The sequence below is a fragment of the Aplidium turbinatum genome, chromosome 1 (assembly GCF_918807975.1).
Source record: "Aplidium turbinatum chromosome 1, kaAplTurb1.1, whole genome shotgun sequence".
NCBI classification, from domain to species: domain Eukaryota; kingdom Metazoa; phylum Chordata; class Ascidiacea; order Aplousobranchia; family Polyclinidae; genus Aplidium; species Aplidium turbinatum.
In genome coordinates, this window is record NC_137472.1 from 17,206,400 (window position 1) to 17,228,285 (window position 21,886).

General features: G+C 36.8%; 2 protein-coding genes across 2 annotated transcripts; both read left to right on the forward strand.

Moving 5' to 3' along the window:
- Window positions 1-238: 238 nt before the first annotated feature.
- Window positions 239-2,985, forward strand: LOC145785462 (uncharacterized). Its single transcript, XM_082597147.1, has 3 exons — window positions 239-1,166; window positions 1,505-2,015; window positions 2,847-2,985. The coding sequence occupies exons 1-3, from the start codon at window positions 239-241 to the stop codon at window positions 2,983-2,985; spliced, it is 1,578 nt and encodes a 525-aa protein (XP_082453273.1).
- Window positions 2,986-5,989: 3,004 nt separating this feature from the next.
- LOC145769344 (uncharacterized) lies at window positions 5,990-21,488 on the forward strand. The gene is made up of 12 exons (XM_082580958.1): window positions 5,990-6,130; window positions 6,889-6,931; window positions 10,891-10,969; window positions 11,265-11,383; window positions 11,622-11,679; window positions 12,305-12,395; window positions 13,328-13,346; window positions 14,191-14,231; window positions 16,613-16,668; window positions 17,024-17,089; window positions 20,734-20,841; window positions 21,015-21,488. Exons 1-12 carry the CDS (start codon window positions 6,039-6,041, stop codon window positions 21,053-21,055), a joined length of 813 nt encoding a protein of 270 aa, XP_082437084.1. The 5' UTR covers window positions 5,990-6,038; the 3' UTR covers window positions 21,056-21,488.
- Window positions 21,489-21,886: the final 398 nt, after the last annotated feature.

Sequence of the window (21,886 nt, forward strand, 5' to 3'; positions counted from 1 at the left end):
AGGAACTCCGATCGATTGTAAGCATGGCCGGTTTCAATTTGACCAAGTGGCTGTCTAACAATGAAGACGGGCTTGATGAGGTTCCCAACGACCAACATTCTCAGTTTCACAAAAGTTTAGCTATGGATAGTTGCGCTAACGAGCGTGTTCTTGGGGTCCACTGGGACGTTCGAAGAGACGAGTTTTAGTGAAAGTGGAAATTCCTGAGAAACCATATACAAGGAGGGGGATTTTGTCTATGTCTCACTCCTTGTTTGATCCACTTGGATTTGTAGCCCCGGTGTCGCTTGAATCTAAGCTGATCTTGAGAAATTTGAATGAATACGACTGGGATGAGCCAATTGCTGAAGAGCATGCTAACCGCTGGAGGGCGTGGCTTGCCAGTCTTCCCTTGTTAGAGAACATGCGTGTACAAAGATGTCTGAAACCCCCCGGCGATAGAGTCATCACAAAATATGAGCTGCACCATTTTGCTGATGCTTCTAGTGTAGCATATGGTGCCGTATCATATCTTCGGATGGTCGATCAAAACTCAAACGCGTACTGTACGTTTTTAATGTCTAAATGTCATCTCTCTCCTTCCAATGCCACTACAATTCCAAGATTGGAACTGCTTGCCGCAGTTGCTGCTGCGAGGTTGGATGTACTACTTCGGGAGGAGCTGAGGTTGAAAGATTGTGAATCAGTGTTCTGGTCTGATTCTACCGCGGTGTTACAGAGTATTTACAACAGCCGCAAGAGATTTCCTGTATTCGTAGCAAACCAACTGGTGGAAATTGAGCGACACAGTGAGATTGCGAACTGGAGGTATGTGCCTACAAAGCTCAACCCGGCAGACGATGTGTCTCGTGGTATGTCTGCTGGTGCACTTGTCGAATCTTCTCGGTGGTTGAAAGGTCCACAATTCCTGGTCGAGTCTCCTGAACATTGGCCGTATCAGCTGGAGAAACTATCTGAACTGTCGGATGAATTTCCTATGTTTGAAAGACGAGTTGTTCCTACCAGTCAGGTCTTTTCATGTTTCAATGCAGAAACGCCTACCGACCGTTTGATTAGTAGTTTTTCATCGCTATATCGATTGAAAAAGGCAACTGCCTGGTGGCTGAGATACTTTGATTTTCTTTCAAGTCGATTTCAAGTCGAAAGGTTCAAGGCCTTCTGGAAAGGTAAATGCATCTCCGCGGCTATCTGTAGATGAGTTGAAGGTAGCCGAAAAACGTTTGCTACAACATGAGAAAGGAAATGTTTCCCAGCACTGTTTCGACTTTTGTCCAAAGGTAAAGATGCATCGAAACAAAATTGTCCTAATGCTATGCTTAAGTTGAACCCTTTTTTGCATGAAGAAACCCTTAGAGTTCGCGGACGTCTGTCTGAGGCACCAGTAGACTTCAATTTGAGGCATCCAGTCATTTTGCCTCATAATTCATGGCTAACTAAACTGGTAGCCTAATTCAACATTTTCACGTGACTGCTGGTCATTCCAGTATAAACCATACTTTCACAGCGCTACGGACTGCATACTGGGTGGAGAAAGGTAGCTCTGCCATTCGAGGAGTGATAAAGGACTGTACAGTATGCAAGAAACAGAATGCGACACCTGGTGAGCAACTGATGGCTGATTTATCGACTTGTCGCATGCAAACAAATCAACACCCCTTTTTTGCCACGGGTGTTGATTACTTCGGTCCTATCAATGTAAAACAGGGTAGGAGTTTAGTTAAGAGATATGGATGTATCTTTACCTGCCTAACAACAAGAGCAGTTCATTTGGAAATTGCACATTCCTTGACTATTGATTCCTTCATAAACGCCTTGAGACGATTCATCGCCAGAAGAGGCGAGGTATCTCACATTTATTCGGACAATGGAACGAATTTTGTCGGAGCGGAAAAGGTTATAAGAAGTTCTATGCGCACCTGGAATCAGAAAAGGATTGAAAACTTCCTTCTTCAGAAGGAAATAGACTGGCATTTCAATCCCCCTTCAGCCAGTCACCACGGGGGAGCGTGGGAAAGGTTGATACGCTCAGTACGAAAAATCTTGTTGTCTTTGTCTCCACGCAATACATATAGGCTACGGACGAGAATTTGAGCACACTGTTTGTGGAAGTAGAAGCAATTGTAAACTCTCGACCCTTGACTCCCATCACCTTTGTAGAAAAAAACGATAAACCGCTATCACCGAACGATTTGCTAATGGTAAAACCAAATAATAATTTGCCCTTGACTGAGACCACGGAAAGTGATGTAAACTGGTCTAATCGTTGGAGACAGGTACAATACCTCGCTGATGTCTTTTGGAAAAGGTGGATCAAGGAGTATTTGCCAACAATTGCTCATCGTCAGAAGTGGAAAAAGCTAAGACAAAATCTGGAGCAAAATGACATTGTCTTGTTAGTTGATCAATCTGTTCCGAAATCACAATGGCTTTTAGGCCGTGTACTACAGACATATCCTGACAAAAATGAAGTGGTTCGGTCGGTTTTGGTAAAAACAAAAAACAACGAAATTAAACGTCCCATCACCAAATTGTGTTTAATCATTCCTGCTGACCAACAACTTAGAGGCGCGCCACCCATGTGGTTGTGTAGAAATGAAGAAAATGATTGTTAAAATATTTTGCTTGTAAAATATGTTGTTTAGATGTAGTACCATATTTTGGGTGGAGTGTAGAATATTTTAGGCTATATCTTTTTGTTTGTGCCGTAAGTTGTGTGCGACGTCATCACGCTGGTCAGTTAAATGAAGCGTAAATTGGATCTTAACTTAATAAACTCTTAACTTAATAAATTACACTAAGAGGTTAGATTGTTGTGCAAATGCCAGCATTTGATGAATGCAAATTAGCGGATTGCTAAAGGATTGTTTTCGCTTCGGCGACGAAGAGACGATGACCTCATCTTATTGGTATCTCTGGGAAGTCGAGTGTGGCGAAGAAGATTGGCAGATGGACAACACCAACGAAAGCGTCGTTTCTATGATGTAAATTCTTTCACTGACCGAGTTTTATGTACAGTATTTCATTTGTTGAGTATGGTTGCAACGTCAGAGCTAGAGGTAGGCCTAGTAGTCATAATGCAGAGAAAAGAAATAGTTGAAATGTAGTTACCGTATGTTATTTGTTTTATTTCACAGCAAAACTTTGTATTAGACCTTTGCAGTGGTATTGTTTTGTTTGTTGCTGTGTATTGGAATCATCCGCTTAATTGCGTCACTTTGGATTATCTGCACCGTGGACACAAAATAGTTTGGTAAATAACATTGTGAATTTATTATAGTACCATAGACCCATAATTGTCAAACTAACTAAAACAAAATTATTAGCGTATTCTGTGCCAATAGCCTATTCATATGTGTTTCGTTCTTTAATAGAAAACCGCTAAAACTCCGAACAATTGGTCTGCTGCTGTTGGACAGTGAGGAGAAAGACGCGCGTTAACACACAAGTGGAGGTTGCAGATATTGTCGGACGCAGCTAGGTGTATCCTGACGTAATAAGGAGAACTCTTAGCCAAGCCGAGCTGTACACGGCTTGTAAAACATTACGTACACTACCCATTACTCGAAATCGATCACTGGGTAGAGGCAATCATCGTAAAGTTTCTTGCCCAGAGAAACAACAGCAAGTGCGGGTGGCTGGAGTCGAACATGCAGGCTCTAGACTGCGAGCCCAACACGCTAACCACTCGGCCACTGTTGCCGACTGGTTAGCGTGTTGGGCTCGCAGTACTTCACTTCACGGCTTCACGAAACCAGACTCCGAACTCAAATTCTGAATTAACATGACACTAGCCAATGCATGGATACAACACGAATTCGTTAAGGGGTACAAAACTCTTTGACCACTTTATTAGCAAGTAAATGGTATTAGTGGTGTGCGCTAATATGCATTAGGCTACGCTAAGTCGAATAATATGAGCACAGTTTTAGTTTTTTCTTCCATAAACAGATCTATTTGGGACTTATTTGATTTAAATAAAATCCAAAATTGTTAAACTAAACTCCGAAACTTTTGTGAAAAATGAAACTTCGAATTTACTCCATTTTCTGAAAATCGAGATAACTTCTGCTCTATTACCCATCGTTTTTGACCTCAAACTTTAGAAAGGATCTGGCAACTCTATAAAAAAACTAAATTGCCAGTTTCACGGTTTTCCGAGAACTCCTCAGCAAGGAGTTGGGTTAGTTTTGTTTTGAAGTCGCAGGAAATTTTCGGCAGTCGCGTTTTTTTCATTTGGTTTTTGTTCGATTTTCATCAACATTTTTTTCAATTTTGACTATATTTTTTGCTAGTATGGCTATTATGTCATATTTTGGGCCACTTTTGACGATTGGGATACCGCCACCGGTACTTTTTTGCAGCAATTGGGCTGGAACTTTTAAAAAATCTGGCAACTTTGCTGGGTGATAAATAATGAAAACAAATCAAAGAAATTGACGATTTGATGCAGGTAACAACAGGCGAATGTTTGGAATTGGGTAGGCTAAACTTTGGTCTCGACCTCGTACATATATTGCTTCAGATGTTTAAAATTGAATGATTGATTGATTGAAATGTTGCAGTATAAGCAAAAATATTGTGGATTAGGTTGATGCTTTGTTAGAAATGGTTGGTTTGCTATTTTTAGTGAACGTGTAATTTACTGTAGCCTACACTTATTGGCTACGGTACTCAAGGTAGCTTGTTGCAATAAAAATTTTCTTTCAAATAATAACTCCTCTTTATTTAAAGTTGAGAAGCAATGAGCTGCACCTGGAAAGCAATGAAGTGCTAAACTAGAAAAACGGTTAATAAATTTAGTATGTAATAGCTTGAAAATTTGCAAAGTCTTTCAGTCTCTAACAGTGATGGCTAGTTTAATTTCAATTTTTGTATTTTCAGGAAACTTGATGTAAAAAAATAGCCAGCAATAATTAGTGGTGCACAGGGGCTCCGGACACTTCCTGAGAGTGGGGGGGTAATTTAAGCAGGGGCGGGAACGATGTTTTGACATCGACAGGGGGCTTATTGGATGATCGCATCACATATACTTCTGGGAGGTCGCCCCCCAGACCCACTTCGCATTACTGAAAGCTTCAGTTTCTTATACAGCCTCTTAGGCGGCATGTTTCGCGCCGAAGGTGCAAAATTTTAGCACAATTTACAATCGAAAAATTATTTCAACAAATCTAAAATCGTGAGCAAAAGCTCTTTAACATTTGCCACATTTTTTGAGGTTTTGAGACAATTTTGACTGAAAGAGATCTCTCTGTATTCGAAGAGTCCTCTCTGTATGCAAAAATTCCTCTCTGTATTCTTCCATGGGTCAAGTCCTTCATATTTTGCACTTCAGATGCTAAATGGTTAGATTTAAAAGATTTAAAGCGTTAACGCCAAAGTTTTCTATAACTTAATTTACAGTTGCATGAATACAACACGATAACCTATGGCTATTGGCTATGCCGTAACATCCACAGTGAAAGGAAAAGTTTCAGCATCTGGAGTCTAGGCCTACGTTCAATCCAGAAAAAAATAAAAGCTAAAATGCATTAACTTTTACAACAACCGAAAATATAAAGACATTGAAACAGTGCAACTGTAGTGGGTTTCGTTCGTGAGTGGTAAAAGCAAAATTAAACAGTTTGTAGCAGTGAGAAACTATGACGTCACACATAACGCATTGTAATACGTATATTTTTGACAGGATAGATTGGCCATAGATGACTTGGCGTTGTCTTACGAGTCGGAGTTTCCAAGCAAAAACCTCAAAAGCTGTGCAACAAAATAAAAACATGAAAATAAAACACAAAAGTAAAAAATATATATATTAAAAATGAAATTTTTATCTCTACATTAGTGGGGGGGTAATTTTGCATTAGTTACCCCCCCCACTCCGATTGGTGGGAAGGTAATCACCCCCGCGGCCCCCCCTCTAACAGAGCCCATGGTGGTGCATCATATGGAATTGAATGTTGCTCACTATTTTGTGCATATTTTTTACCTTAGGTCAACTAACTTAAAATTAGGCTGTATATGTAAATTATGATTGCAACATCAACATGCCATTGAAGCCATTTTCTTACCCAGACGACACAAGGCTATTGGGTTATCTTGGATGTGTTTATAAGTTCAAGCTTCACTTTAGTGCATCGTAAGGTTATGGGCTAGATAAATTATTATCTATTGTTAATGGCACAAATAAGAATGAACAAGGACTGTAGTCTCAAATCTTTGTAATTTGTATACATTGTCTACAAGTGCAGTACCAAAGTATGTATCTGTTAAATACTGCTCCAAATATATACCTGTTCCATCTAGATGTATTTTATGTTTCGTACAACCATCGTGTTTTTTCCACAAACCGGTTTCTAATGCTGAACTTTTTTGTTTTTTGTGTTTTTAAAGCTTTTCTTGTGCAGCAGTTAATATTCATGTTATGATAAATAATTAATATTCATGTTATGATAAATAATAATAATGTTAGTTTTTATATAGCGCTGTATCCATCGCAGAATGCGTTGCTCCTCAGCGCTTTACAAAGCAGACAGTGTCAATGCAGCCGTATAGAGGCGCAACTGAGTACATGATAGTTAAATGATACAATGATAATGATAGTTACAATGATAGTTAGTTGCAGTAGCAATGTTTGCAGTAGCAGTAGCATAGTTGCAATGTACAATGATAGTTAAATATTGTTCATCAAATTAGCTAAATGAGTTTTTAATTCCATTGGGGTACGTTTTATGAGGAACCAACACTGCAGGCCGAAAGTGTTTTATGCTGATAATAAAGTTAGTTAGGCGTGGGTCAATATGCATATCAACAACTTGATTTGTTTTCAAATGCTATTGAAATTCTTTAACTCTGATTAATACATAAGTTGCTTTTACAATTTAAACATTGTTTTAGAATCAATCCAGCTTGTTTACCAGAAATTCAGGATGACATAGAGGTAATCAAGTAACACAGTAGCAAGTGTAGCATTGTTAAATTGATATTTATTTCAATGAGTTTTGTTTTTTTTATGTGGAGTTTCTTAAATGATGTTTGTATAAGCAGTTTTTTGCATAACAATTGCTTAAAAAATCAAAAAGAGCAAATATATATATATAATCACTTTTACAGTTTTTTATAGTCGTCATTTTATTTACGTTGATTTTATGTAACTTGTGACCTGCCTCACTACGTAATAACATTTAGCGTTTTCTGGTACAGACGCTGGAATTGATTACCACCAACGCGTGTAATCAATTAAGCGTTCTGTACCACGTTCCTTAGTTGATTGTTTTGCGTTTCTTTCTTACTATATATTGCATTGCTTTGATACACTAAATCAGTAAGTAACAAGAGGTAAATGGTTTTCTCACTTGGTTGGTTACTACTATTATTATTGCTTATTTTATATTAAACGTCTGGAAATACAACACAGTTCTTTGCTGATCCCCAACTTTTTTGTGTGCTATGATCAGTAGCCTATTCTGATATTGTAGCATATGCAAAGTGCATGGTGGTGTATCTCATTGAGTGCCAAGCAGAAACAAGATTCAGTACCACTTTTAAAAAGTCTTTGTTATGACTCAACACGGCATCAAACCCATGCCTACAGATTTGGAAGTGGGCATACTAAGTAGATAAATAGCTATTTCGCTGCAAGTGCAGCAACTACTTTGTTTTTTTAACTGCAATAAGGCTTATGGCCATGATTTGTTAATGATTTTAAATCTGTGTCACTTGAAATTTTTAATTATTTTATCAAATATCTTTGGCATTTTAATATTTGTATGATACAGTACTAACATAATAAAATATACTGATACTGAAAAACTAAACCTGGGATTCGATTCACTAACTCAATGTCTACATTTAAAGAAAAAATTCATTTTTATATGCTAGTGCAAATTATTTGTAATATTTAGTAATGACAATCCATTTTTGTACAGTAGTCCCCGTTTATTAAGCTCACTTCAGGACTGAACTAATTTGGGCTTATTAAGTGGGGGATAAATTTCTGGTGCCTACTCGTATATGCATAATTGAATATGGCCGACTGTACAATGGCCAAAAAAAGCTAAATCTTTTAACTAGTGTTGGGCGATATTGAAAAAAACAAAACGATACGATATTTGAAAAAATACTCGATATTTCGATACTTTTCGATATTTTTGTTCTAATTAAGAAAAGAGTTTCTCGGTCTTCGAAATTAGTATCGGCAATTGCCGAGGTGATTTCCGACGCAGATGCATGAATGGCGCATTAGCGTCGGCAATGAAAATGCCGAGGCCACACTAGCGCTTGTAAGGTTAGGGTTAAAGTTAGACATTCCTCCCAGTCGTTATGCCACAGCCATACATTTGTTCCTTAGTCAATACCCTGATGGAGCTCTGCGAAAGAGGCATGGAGATGGGTATCAAAGCACGAAAGCGGCAACACATGGACGCTTCATTTCGAACGGCGAAGACAGTGTAGATTTACAGCCAAGCGATGAGCCTCTTGATGTGTCCGATTCCAGTGATGACACGACAACCTCATCCTCCGATACAGCATCTGATGATTCCGATTCTGAAATCTAGTTTTTCATCAAACAAACTTTGTGATGCTCGCAGTATCCCAATTGTGCCGAAATTATGTTAGTGCATACGTAAATCGAAGCAATCTTCACGCAGGGAGCTATTAATTTGTTACCGGTATTTGGTTGAGCAATTAACGTTATTTTATGATAATTCAACGTCGCTAGATGTCAAATTAATGTAAACTGTTTTTTTTTTCAGTCATTTATCGGTCATTAACCGATTTTTTAGCAAAATGTCCGAAAAAAAAATATAGTCAATTTGGACAAAATGTCCGAAAAAATATAGAGTCAATTTGCTCAAAATATCCGAAAAAAACGTTTCTCAGCGAAACTTAATGAACATTGTAGCTAGTCAGGAAGTGCAAATTTTGGTTTGTATCAGACTATCAGCTACTTGAAAGGATATTTTTTCATCATAAAAAAATGACCGAATTTTTTCAAGACATTTCGGACAAATGACCGAAAAATCTCAGCGAAAAAAAAAACCCAGAATGTAAAACAAACGTAAATTTCTCATTGGGCATTGTTGTTATGCAATATAACCGCCGGGAAAATTAGATCGATTTGTGCTGACTCGAACGTTGAATCAACCCAAAATTAACTTACTTTTCCTCCCCATGAGTTATTCAACGTGGATTACCGTAACAGCGTGCGTATCGCGTTGTTTGCTTTATCGCTACTTTTGGTATTATTACATCACAACAAATCAAACAGTGCGGTCGGGAGAGACTACTCTTATATTTTTCGCTTCTAATTTTACATGTGTTGGTACAGTTTTTTTCGTAATAGGCTAAACGTTCACAGCAATTGTCGAGGCAATTTCAACTTTTGCCGTTTGGCCTTGGCAACGTTTTTGTAGGGGTTTGCAGTTACGAGTTAGGGCAGTAATAGTTAAAATATCGAACGATATTGAAAAGATATCGTATCGAAAATTCGATATATCGCCCAACACTACTTTTAACAACTTTACACACTATACAACCATTGGTTCTTTTCAAAAATTGCGTTTTTTGTGAGTTGTGTGAGCAACTAACCGTGTTTTGCACAAACCAATGAAATGAGATCCTGATTAAACAGTTTGTGAAAAAAAAGTTAAATTAAGAACTGAGTTAGCAGCGTAATAAAGTGTAAACTTTTCAAAGCAAGACAAAACACAGTGTCACGATTTCTTTCTATCTCTTACCAGGAAAAAGACTTGGAAAGGTTCAATGACGTAGTTTAATGGGTCAAACCGAAAAGCAGTCAATTAAATGTCGAATGGTTCTGCTAGTGAAATGATAATCTAACTTCTTGAAGGACTTTAACGAACGGCTTCTCAAATAACTCTAATTTCGAATACAATTTATTTCAGCACCAATTCTCATCTACTTGTATTCGATTACTTCAACTCTCAATCAACAATAATTTCTGCACCAACTACCAATCCACAACCCATAACACAACTCTCATAATCAACTCATAATAATACAACTCCCATAATAATCATTACGCAAATTACACCACTATTTATAGAAGGTTGTTTCGGTCTAGTAACATCGAGAAGGTTACGTAATGTCACATTGTTCTGTCAAGTTGCAATAAATGTCAACAAGCAGAAGCTTAAAGAAGTCTAAAGAATGTCACGTAAGTAAACTTAAAGGGTAAAAGATTCTTGCATAATAAATATTTCGCAATCGGACATTTACTAATAAACATCCTTATGACGTCATGACATACGACGCTCAGAAATCATGAAAAACAACAGAACATTCCAGAGTTGCATACTTACAGACGATTCTAGAAATACGTTACAGATTTCTCATTCAAAGGTTACTTCAGGTCAATACCCGATAATAACGCATCGCTCAAAATTCCACAATGAAAACAGCACATTCTGTCAAGACGCAAAGCAGCCCGACGCGAGGCCTTGCACATTGATTGTGACACACAGTAAATTATAACGCCTTTTTGCACAAATTCAAGCAAATGTTGTCAAAATTTGGGCTTATTAAACAGGTTTTTTTACAGGAATAAATGGAAGTAATTTCAGACTAGTAGATCAAATTCATTAATCGTGGCCCGTGGGCTTAATAAGCGGGGACTACTGTATTGGCATGTCGCTCTTTTAAGAGCTCGTGTGAAGTGACAGTAATTTTTTATGATGTCATGTTACAATTTTGAACTGATTCCTAAACTCGTAGTCATTGCTACCGGTACATTAACTCTGCACAATATTATCTTGTGCTTTGGTTGTGAGGAATCAGTTAAAACTATGCTCATATCAATGTGATCTACTTGGAAGAACTTAATATGATTACATTGATCATTTGCATTGATCAACTGATTTGATTCACTATTTTCAGCTTGCAATCGATCATATTCTTGTGGGAATTCCTAAATGTATTAAAAGTATTCGAACTAAATCAGTGACCATTTCTTTCAGTAAGTATCTCTCAAGCTTGTATTATGTAAACTGATTTAATCTAGTGGTTCCGTATCTTCAACACAAGAGCTAATCTTTGTCAATAAGGAAGTGACAAAATCAACCTTGGTGGTTCTATTCTCACTAACTCCAACTTGGCTCTTTATTCACTGGCACAATCTATTGCATGCACCTAAGCAACATTTCTATGTTTCACATATATATATGTGAAGTGTAAGGATTAAGTACTGTGAAACTACACTTTGTTTGGAATCATCTGCCAATTTAGCTTTTTGCATATATGTTATTTTCAAGGGATGCGACAGTGGAGTTGTGAGGTGCCTTTATATGATGAGAATGGAAAAGAATTTATTCCATTTTCACATTCTTACAAACTCTTCATATGCACCAACGAAGAATATTCAAGTAATCATGTGAGTATGCTTTCCAAAAATTCTTATTCACAATAAAGCAATATAACCATCTTGTACAGCATGATGATGACTGCACTAAAAGCAAAGTGCACTAATTGCAGAAAAAAATGATCAAAGTCTTGAATTATAATTAATTCATTGTAAAGTCAAAACACATTACAACGGTTAAAATAGTCTAGTGTACTAGTTTGATCCACCTTTTCTATACGGTATACATAAACAAAGTATTTTTTTCAAGGTATCTTCTACCAACTCTATGAACGAATACTTTGGCAATCGTTCTTTCAGCGGTCCACGTAAGTAATTTAAAACTGTTTATTTTGCCTTACGATATCTTTTTAAGCAATTGAAAAGCTGCTGTAGTCAGTGGGACTTGATGGCTAATAGTCCTACCCAGACAACAAAATCCGTCATGTTCGCAGTGAGTCACTGAGTCAACGTCTGCAGACGAGTACAAACACCAATCTTCTGCAGACTAAGGTGATAAGCTACAGCATAAAGTATTGCTTTGAACTTGGTCCAGTGGCCGAGTCTGTGTTTGAAACTCTTACAAACTTGGAAAACGCACAGGATTATCTATCAGATAGGTTTTTCGCATTTCAACAAAATGGCTGCCTAATTGACTGGTTATACTCTTTTGCTAGTCACTGTACCAGTGTGCCATACGGTGCTTGTACACAGTTTATTGGTATAATTTGTATCATTTTTATACATTCTCTTAATCATGCGCACATTCTGGAAAATAAGTTACCTTTTTTATTTGTACAATAACTTGTCTGTGCCATACAGTTTCAATGCAGAACGTTTTTTCCTTTTTATAGTTTGATTGATTGAGGGAATCTAGCACAATCCTTTTTTGCTTTCACGGATTTGACACATTTAAAAAATCACGACTTGAGCCGAACTTTTTTTTACTGCTAGGTGACTCTCTTGTGCCGACCAGTCCGACGATTGACGTCGAAGGGGTTTCCCCTTCTCTTCCCTCCATTCAACTCCCGTACAAGAAATCCAGGTATCATTGCAGTTGGTTACTCAAACATTAAGATTCTCAACGTGGATATTTGATGCATCAGTGAACTGTATATACTATAGCGTATACCAATAGGAGAATCCAACCAGAAAGCTGTAAACATCAAATTTCAATGTATTTTTTCAGCACAACTGACATATTGTGCATAACCAAGTCTCTTTAGCGAAGTATTTTAATGCTGGTGTTGGATTTGGTTTATTGGTAGGTGCTTTCATTTTGTTATTGGAATTATCATAAGAATGTGGTTTTACATAGCCTTGTATTTGTCAGCAGATATTTCGTTACTCTTAGTTCTTTACAATGCAGACAGTCTGGGCATAGCTGCAACCGGGTACATTATTTTAAATCCATTCCCTCAAGCTTGGTGCTAACGTAGGAATGAAATTCGGTTCCATTTTTAAAATGATTTTTTGTACGACTAGAAAAAGAAAATGCTTGATTTCTTTTTGTGCTAGGTTGTTGGTTGGTTTTGAATCTTTACCCTCGGACTGACAAAGCCTTGATTGAATAACCATTCCTGGTAGTTTCGCACTTGTAGAGGCTCTTGACACAGGGCCGTTTACCGAGATTGGCAGAGTGAAGTTTCCGATTGTTGAAGTGTTGTTGCCGGGGAATTATTCCATTCACTAGGTGCCGCTGAATGGAGAGCAGTGCTTAGAATGCGTAGCTCAAGCGCACACCCCGAGAGTCGAACCTGCGCCGCGTGATCTTGAGCCGGGCACGTATCCACTGAACTAACGTGGCGGACGGGATAAGAATTAATCTAATTTAATTCTTTTAATTAGTTTTTTTTTAGTTAAACGATTCATGAAAAAATGTTATTTGGGCAAAATACGATGCATAGAACACAGCCACTTGATGTCGAACTGGTTATAATTAAAACCTTGTTCGCTAAAAAGTGTTTCTTGTTTCAGGTTTAATGAAAAGAGCGTGGTAAGTATTTCCAAAGTTATGTCTCAAGTTTTTTTTCTTGTAATTTTATTACAAAGCTACAAAAGTCAATGAGTCTAGGATGCACTCATTTTTTTATTAATTTGCACGATTCGCAAATATTTCTCTATAAAGGAGCATGGCCACCTAGAGATGCGGCCTGATTTGTCACATTTTGCAGATTTTGATTACAGCTACTGCTAGTGCTTGACTGACATTTTTTGAGATGTTTTTACTTTTTGCGGTTTCCTAATGACAAAAAACTTTTTTGTTGCCTTGGGGAAGCAGTAGCAAATGAGAAAAAGTAAGTTGAAATACGCAAAATCAGACTGTTATTGAAAATTAACAGTCTGACTAAAATCTTCGAAATCAAATTTTCTTTGTTTTGCAACATGTGAGAATGTTAAAACCTATTGTGTCATCTGGGGAAAAGAATAAAGAAAGCGTAAAAATCTAACTTTTAGAAAAATTTATTTAAACGTTCGCCCAAAGTTAGAAAAACCTGGAAATTTCTGCAAAATGTGACAAATCAGGCCGTATCTTTAGGTGGCCATGAAAGGAGCTATCTAGATCGAGGAGCAATTGCTTTAAAAATTCACAAAATTGGTTGACCCTAGATGAAGAAGGCCTTTTTCTGAAAAGGAAGAGGCATGATTCACAAGCAAAATCGCGATTTTGTTTCGTCGTCTGGAAGCCTACGTGTTAAAATACGCAAAGAAGCAAGCATACCTCATTTTTAGCTGTATTTCTTTTTTTTCATTCAAAACGCATTTTAACATCGACCAGTGCTTGCTTTCCAAAATCTTAAGCTCAACTTAATGGTTTTCATCACATCGTATATTTTTAGCTTTGCCGAGAATCCCCTCGAGCCAAGCGACGCAATGTCCAGTGAGTTTTCAATTATTTTGCCTTTGATATTGGCGAGTTAAGCAAAATTTATTCACGTCATCAAAGTAGGTTTTATACAACAGCAGCTGTGGAGTTTGAATTTGTGTCGCATGTTTTTGTCAAATTTCGAAAATTTTGCAAGCGTTTGGCACTTTTTCAAAAGACTGATCATCTGATGCCCTTCTCACATTTCAGCTATCACTTGGGACAGATTGTTCTAAAACCAGCAACTGCTTCGGTAATGCAAATATATCTATAAAAATGTCACATACATAGTCCATGCAAAAAAGATATAATTAGGATTGATTCTATTTGAATAAGGATCTTCTGATGATCCACCTTTTAGGGTGAAACAGGTTGTAGACTGTAGAGGTTTTAGAGAGTAATAACTATATCATATTTGATGTAATGTGCTCTGCTTGGCTTTTTTCTTGGTATTGAGCACTTTTGTAGTATTAATATCGTAGTATTTATTGTTTAGTAGTAGTAACAGTAGTAATAGTAACCACATCACCTGATAAAGAAGAAGAAATTAAATGAAGAGTTACACTTGGTTGGCAGGCATTTGGAAGAGCGAGCTCAATATTTAAAAGTAAATTACCGACCTCAATGAAAAGAAAAGTATATAATCAATGCATTCTCCCAACAATGACATACGGAGCAGAAACATGGAACTTAACGAAAGCACTAACACTCAAACTACGTACTGCGCAAAGATCACATGAAAAACTACATGGAAAGACAGGAAACCAGCCAAATGGATACGACAACAAACACAAATCAAAGATATCATTCAAACAATAAAAAGTTTAAAGTGGAATTGGGCAGGACATATCATGCGAACAACTGACAACAGATGGACAAGAAGAGCTACTGACTGGATACCGCTTGACAATAAACGCAAAAGAGGGAAACAGAAAACAAGATGGCGAGATGAACTCTACCAATTCGACAAACACTGGACACAAACGTGCAAAGACAGACAAAATTATAAAGATATGGGGAAGGCCTTCATTCTGCAGTAGAACAACAATGGCTGACAATGATGATGATGATTTATTGTTTGATCAGGATTGTGTGTTTCCGTGTATGGTCAATAGTGCAAGATCCTTCACCGCGATTTTTGCTAGCGAGATTATATTTAAATCGTGAGTTGTGCTTTCAAGGTATAGGTTTAGTACAAAAGATACAGTTTTGAACCACAAAAATCTATATCACAAAACATTTGTTGCAATAAAGTCAGGATAATCCTGCCCCTTGCAAAGTAAAATTTCTACTTGATAGATGTCTCGGGGCAGGGTTTTTTTAAGGTTTGGTTTGGGTGACCGCTAAGTAGTTTTAAGAGACCGCAAGTGTTTCATTTAAATACCAAAAAATAGCCATATTTGCTTAAGACATAGCGAGAAACAACCATTACTTTTCTACTGTAGTTGCAAGTCCAAATTTTGGAAAACCGCTGGAGAAATTTGATGGATTCACAGTACATATTTTTCTATATAGAAAGATAAAATGCTCAAAAAACCTGAAAATGCCCATCAAACTTCTTACGACTTTTTAACACTACTGTCGCGCCATTTTTGCGTACGGGGAAACTCGTATTGTTACATCGCAATCACATTACTTAAAAAAACACTTAAAAAAACACATTACTTAAAAAAACACCTTAAAAAAAACACTGTCTCGGGGTATAAGAATGTTCTCATTCTCATAAGAATGTTCTCATAAGAATGTTTTCATTCAATGCAGTAAACAGAGTGAAATTAAGCAATAAAGTAAAACAAAAACACAAAACAACCAAATAAGAAAAGTTAAAACACAAGCAAGGGTTGAAATGAACTGTGATTTATAAAAGGGAGGCATAAACATGGTTATGAATCAGTACATCACAAGAAAAATAACCTGAAAATTATCTGATTTTGAAAAACTACATCCTATTCGAAAAATATAAGTGCATTTTTGGGATCAGGGGTCTTGAAATGCTCTAAAACGACTCTCACCTATTGTGCCAATTTTATTGATGTTAAACGTTTGGTGAAGCAAAGAAGACTGAAGTAACAAAGTAGACATCAGGCTAGAACAGGTCGTTAATATTTACATTGTGAAGAATGTAGACTTAGCTTGGCAGATAAGAAGTATCATTCTTTTACGTCTTCATTTTAATACATTCTCGCTAGTGAATGACAGTTTTCGGGCTATTTGCACAGCACCGTGTGGTTTTGTCAAACGATTTGCTAAGTCGTCACACACACTTCGGTCATTCTCTGCATGTGAAAATTGCCTTAGTTGTTATTTGTGATGAACTTGTGTGATATTTTGACCGTTAATATCTTGTTTAATTCTTATTATATTATTCCAGCAAAACAATAAACTGAACTGTTTAGGTCTCACCACATCCATGAAGAAACTGTCGGCACTGTCCCACGTCGAAAGCACCGAGGTAAATCAACAGCCCTGACCAGGCTCACTGTAGTTGTCGCGTGTTTTTTTGAATAATTACTCGCTTTTCTTTGTAACTTATTTGCTGTTGAGCGGAAGTATTGTAGCAAATAATACAGTTCTCGCCCATCTCAGAAACCGCTTGTAAGAATAGTCGATCTAAAGAAATAACACTTTAAGTACCTACAGTCCTACACGGAACGAGATTCGTCTTCGAATTTTAAAGACTGTTCTAGGCTACTTGTTTATTTCAACCATTCAGAGATTTTTATCCAAACGTCACTTGTCGGCTAGCTCTCTTAGTCTTTACCCACTTCGAGTTAGGAGTGCTCAAAACTATTATGCTGGTATTCTAGCTCTTGTACGTCGAGTTGACGATTCCGAAAATGAAGATACAAGTACACAAAGGTCGTCAAAACCTGGTAAGTCACCTCCAGACAACGTGTAGCCTGATATAGGCTACCGTGGCACTTGTCATCATGTGTGAATGAAACGTAAAAACCGGTAAGAATGAACAAAGGCTACGTCGTGCTTGCTTTGTACCTGTGGTTAAAGTTACTGAAGCACTGCGCAGTTGGAAGCTATTCGAGTAAATTACGCCATTTTGTTGCATTTTTTCACCCCATGCAGTAATAGGCTACTCGGTTAATGGAAACGGTCACAAAAATTTAAAATGTAGCCTATACCCCAACCACATATAAACCTAGAAGTAGGCTAGCTGTGTATTAGACCTTCCCAATCCCCGGACTTTCTTTTGTTTTCATCTATATTGTGACTTTTCTGCATGGGTTTTCAATGCTGATTTCAAAAATATGCATAAAATATTTTTTCGATCAACGTCTGGGAAGTTATTCACTGTTGCTTAGCAACAACTTTTCATAAAAATTACAAAAATCCCCTTTAAAACCCCTTTACTTTTAACCTAGTATGCTGATATCTAGATTATTTGAAAGCATTTTCTCTGCTGAAGAATTAAAAAAAAAATTAATAAAATTGGACAATCGGTACCAGAGTTATGACCGTTTCAGTACCCAGATTACGCAGTCACGCATGACTGATTTTTGTTAATTTATTGCCAAATGATACTAAAAAAATGGTGAAAGTTGCTGTTAAGGGGTTTTTGAGGGTAAGGAGTTCAAAAAATATATTAAAAAGTGTCTCAGAGCAACAGAAAAAAAGTTATTAAAACAGTGATACGAACGGTCATGCATGAATGATTTTGTCGCAGTCGCTTCATTCCTACAACGAGATGTATTCCTTAGGCACCACCAACGTTAAATGCCTGGAGTCATATACGGTATAACGTGGAACCGATCATCTCAATGTAGCTAACATCTGGGTACCCATTGCACTTGATGTTAGAATACACGCTTCATTGCTCGGAAAGAGCTCTGATCAAGTGCAAGATGGTCACGGTCCGCCACAATTTCAATAGCATCTCTCACCCAGCATAATGTAGTCTATGTATCTAAATCATGTGGCAAAAAATGGATTAAGTCAGCTGAACTTAACGATAACCTTCTGTAATGCATTTCAGGTTTCACTATTGATCAGTTAGCATTTTCTACTTGTATCTTGTATGATTATATAACGTATTGTATACACTTCTACTGCCTAATATTCCGTGTGTTTTCATGTATCCATCATGGATCTGAGGAAGAGTAAAATGAACAATGGTGGTTTGCTTGGCAATTTGCAGCCTTTAAAACATTTTAAGGAAGGACAATTTAGACCAACTACTGGAGATGTTCTTCAGAAATACATACATCATCTTCAATTAAATCCTCGTAACCACCAGAGTGGGAAGCTCGCAGCTTGGGATACAGCAGTATGTCTAGCAAAAGTATGGCAACCTGCTTGCATTCCACTGATGACAAAACAAAATATCCAAAACAAAATTATTCGTTTGGTTGATGAATACAAGAAATACAAACATGCCAAAAAGGAATCTGCTGCCTTAATTAAATTTCAAGAAACACTGACAACACGATTTATGATATCTGCTAAGAATGCCAAAAATCTTATTAACAAAAACAAAACATTGCTATGAGAAGATAAGGCAGAAGGTATACAGTTTCTTAAATTACTTGAAACAAACCAACCAGCATCTCTTGGACCCCTTGATAGAAAGAGGTTGAAACGCTTCAAGAATTATGCATTGAAGAATCGAATAAAGTATGATGTATGTTTGTTCCCAGTACGCTTTAACAGCCTAATGATTTTTAAAGTAACATACCTATTAATTTTTGATACGGATGCATAAACAAGACGTTTTTTACAGATAAATGCAGATTCTCAACCATCTACCTCAGGACTTAATTTACCCTGCTCGTCATCTTCCCAATAAATTAAGTCGAATCTGCATTTATCTGTAAAAAATGTCTTGTTTATGCATCCGTATCAAAAATTAATAGGTATGTTACTTTAATAATCATTAGGCTGTTAAGCATACTGGGAACAAACATACATCATACTTTATTACCTTTATTCGATTCTTCAATGCATAATTCTTGAAGCGTTTCAACCTCTTTCTATCAAGGGGTCCAAGAGATGCTGGTTGGTTTGTTTCAAGTAATTTAAGAAACTGTATACCTTCTGCCTTATCTTCTGGTAGCACTGTTTTGTTTTTGTTAATAAGATTTTTGGCATTCTTAACAGATATCATAAATCGTGTTGTCAGTGTTTCTTGAAATTTAATTAAGGCAGCAAATTCCTTTTTGGCATGTTTGTATTTCTTGTATTCATCAACCAAACGAATAATTTTGTTTTGTCATCAGTGGAATGCAAGCAGGCTGCCATACTTTTGCTAGACATACTGCTGTATCCCAAGCTGCGAGCTTCCCACTCTGGTGGTTACGAGGATTTAATTGAAGATGATGTATGTATTTCTGAAGAACATCTCCAGTAGTTGGTCTAAATTGTCCTTCCTTAAAATGTTTTAAAGGCTGCAAATTGCCAAGCAAACCACCATTGTTCATTTTACTCTTCCTCAGATCCATGATGGATACATGAAAACACACGGAATATTAGGCAGTAGAAGTGTATACAATACGTTATATAATCATACAAGATACAAGTAGAAAATGCTAACTGATCAATAGTGAAACCTGAAATGCATTACAGAAGGTTATCGTTAAGTTCAGCTGACTTAATCCATTTTTTGCCACATGATTTAGATACATAGACTACATTATGCTGGGTGAGAGATGCTATTGAAATTGTGGCGGACCGTGACCATCTTGCACTTGATCAGAGCTCTTTCCGAGCAATGAAGCGTGTATTCTAACATCAAGTGCAATGGGTACCCAGATGTTAGCTACATTGAGATGATCGGTTCCACGTTATACTGTATATGACTCCAGGCATTTAACATTTGTGGTGCCTAAGGAATACATCTCGTTGTAGGAATGAAGCGACTGCGACAAAATCATTCATGCATGACTGTTCGTATCACTGTTTTAATAACTTTTTTTCTGTTGCTCTGAAACACTTTTTAATATATTTTTTGAACTTCTTACCCTCAAAAACACCTTGACAGCAACTTTCACCATTTTTCTAGTATCATTTGGCAATAAATTAACAAAAATCAGTCATGCGTGACTGCGTAATCTGGGTACTGAAACGGTCATAACTCTGGTACCGATTGTCCAATTTTAATAATTTTTTTTTTAATTCTTCAGCAGAAGAAATGCTTTCAGATAATCTAGATATCAGCATACTAGGTTAAAAGTAAAGGGGTTTTAAAGGAGATTTTTGTAATTTTTATGAAAAGTTGTTGCTAAGCAACAGCGAATAACTTCCCAGACGTTAATCGAAAAAAAATTTTATGCATATTTTTGAAATCAGCATTGAAAACCCATGCAGAAAAGTCACAATATAGATGAAAACAAAAGAAAGTCTGGGGATTGGGGAGGTCTACTGTGTATTCCATCAACGTGAAAGAACAAAATCCCGAAACTAACCTATGCTTCTGTAAAACTCTTACACAGTTCTTGTTAAGGCTGCGTTCAGGAATTGTCACAGCTAATTTCATATTGAGAGGTTGTTACAGCAAGTTGCTTTTCAGATTCGAAAATGGAAATCAATTCAAGAGCTTTATTGCAGAAAAGATCGAAAGATGGGGACAGCAAGGATGCAATGAAACCATCAGTCAAATCTCATGGAATGATTCAAGGTAAATTGTAATTTCTGTGTTTTTAACCAACTATTTTTTCTACGTAGAAATGAAAGAGTTTACAAAATTTAAATACTGTGGCAGTAAAATATTCAAATGTGAGATTGATTTAATATGTTTTTAAACATATGGTACTGTATTTAAAAAAGTTGTGAATCATTATTTTTCTACAGAAAATTCCAATGAATTTACAAGCAGCTGTGTTATTTTGTGAACGCAATATCCAATTATCCATGCTCCTTTTCAAGTTCCAAAAAAGCTTCAAAAGTACTTACGGAAACGACTTTTCATGACAGTGGGTTGTAGAGGAAATTAGGTTAAAGGGGTTAAATCTTTCCAACTCATAAAAAAAAAGAGCAACACATTGTCAAGTCAGTGAAACAAATGTTTCTCAGAATATTGTTCAATCACGTTGAGGCTTATTGCGAATGATGTCACTACTTAGTTTTGTCCATAATTGTCGAAAAAACCTTTGTTTCTTTTCCTGAGTAACTTGAATACCATCGAAATGATTGATATTTTTAGTACACCTGTACATGAAAACCTGTTCTTAGACTATGCTTACGAAAGCTAACATAATCCCACAAAATTACCTACAATAGTGCTCATCAAATTGGGGTAAATTCGAACTGTTTCAGCTACTGTACGTTCATAAAGTTAAGCGATGAGAGTTTTATTACATTTTTATAATATACTATATTTTAACTGCCATTATAACGTAATGTGTTTCATATTACCTGCAGTCTGATGATGATCAGCAGAATCATTTGCCATCTTCAAACATGCTGCTGAAATAGCGTTTGTATAATAGTGTTTTGTTGATTTTTTTCTACGGTTGTTGCGCATTTATGTTTTGATTTGCCGTTCCAGTTTTTACTACCAATAAATATTTACAACAAAACCAAAATCTCACAACTCGAACATTAGCATAAATTCCACAAGGAGTTTTATTTGGTGTAAAACAGCCCGAGAACTCGACTAAGGCTGTCGAGCTACAATCACGAGTGCAAATTATTCTGTTTCTGATGAACATTCAAAAGCAGGC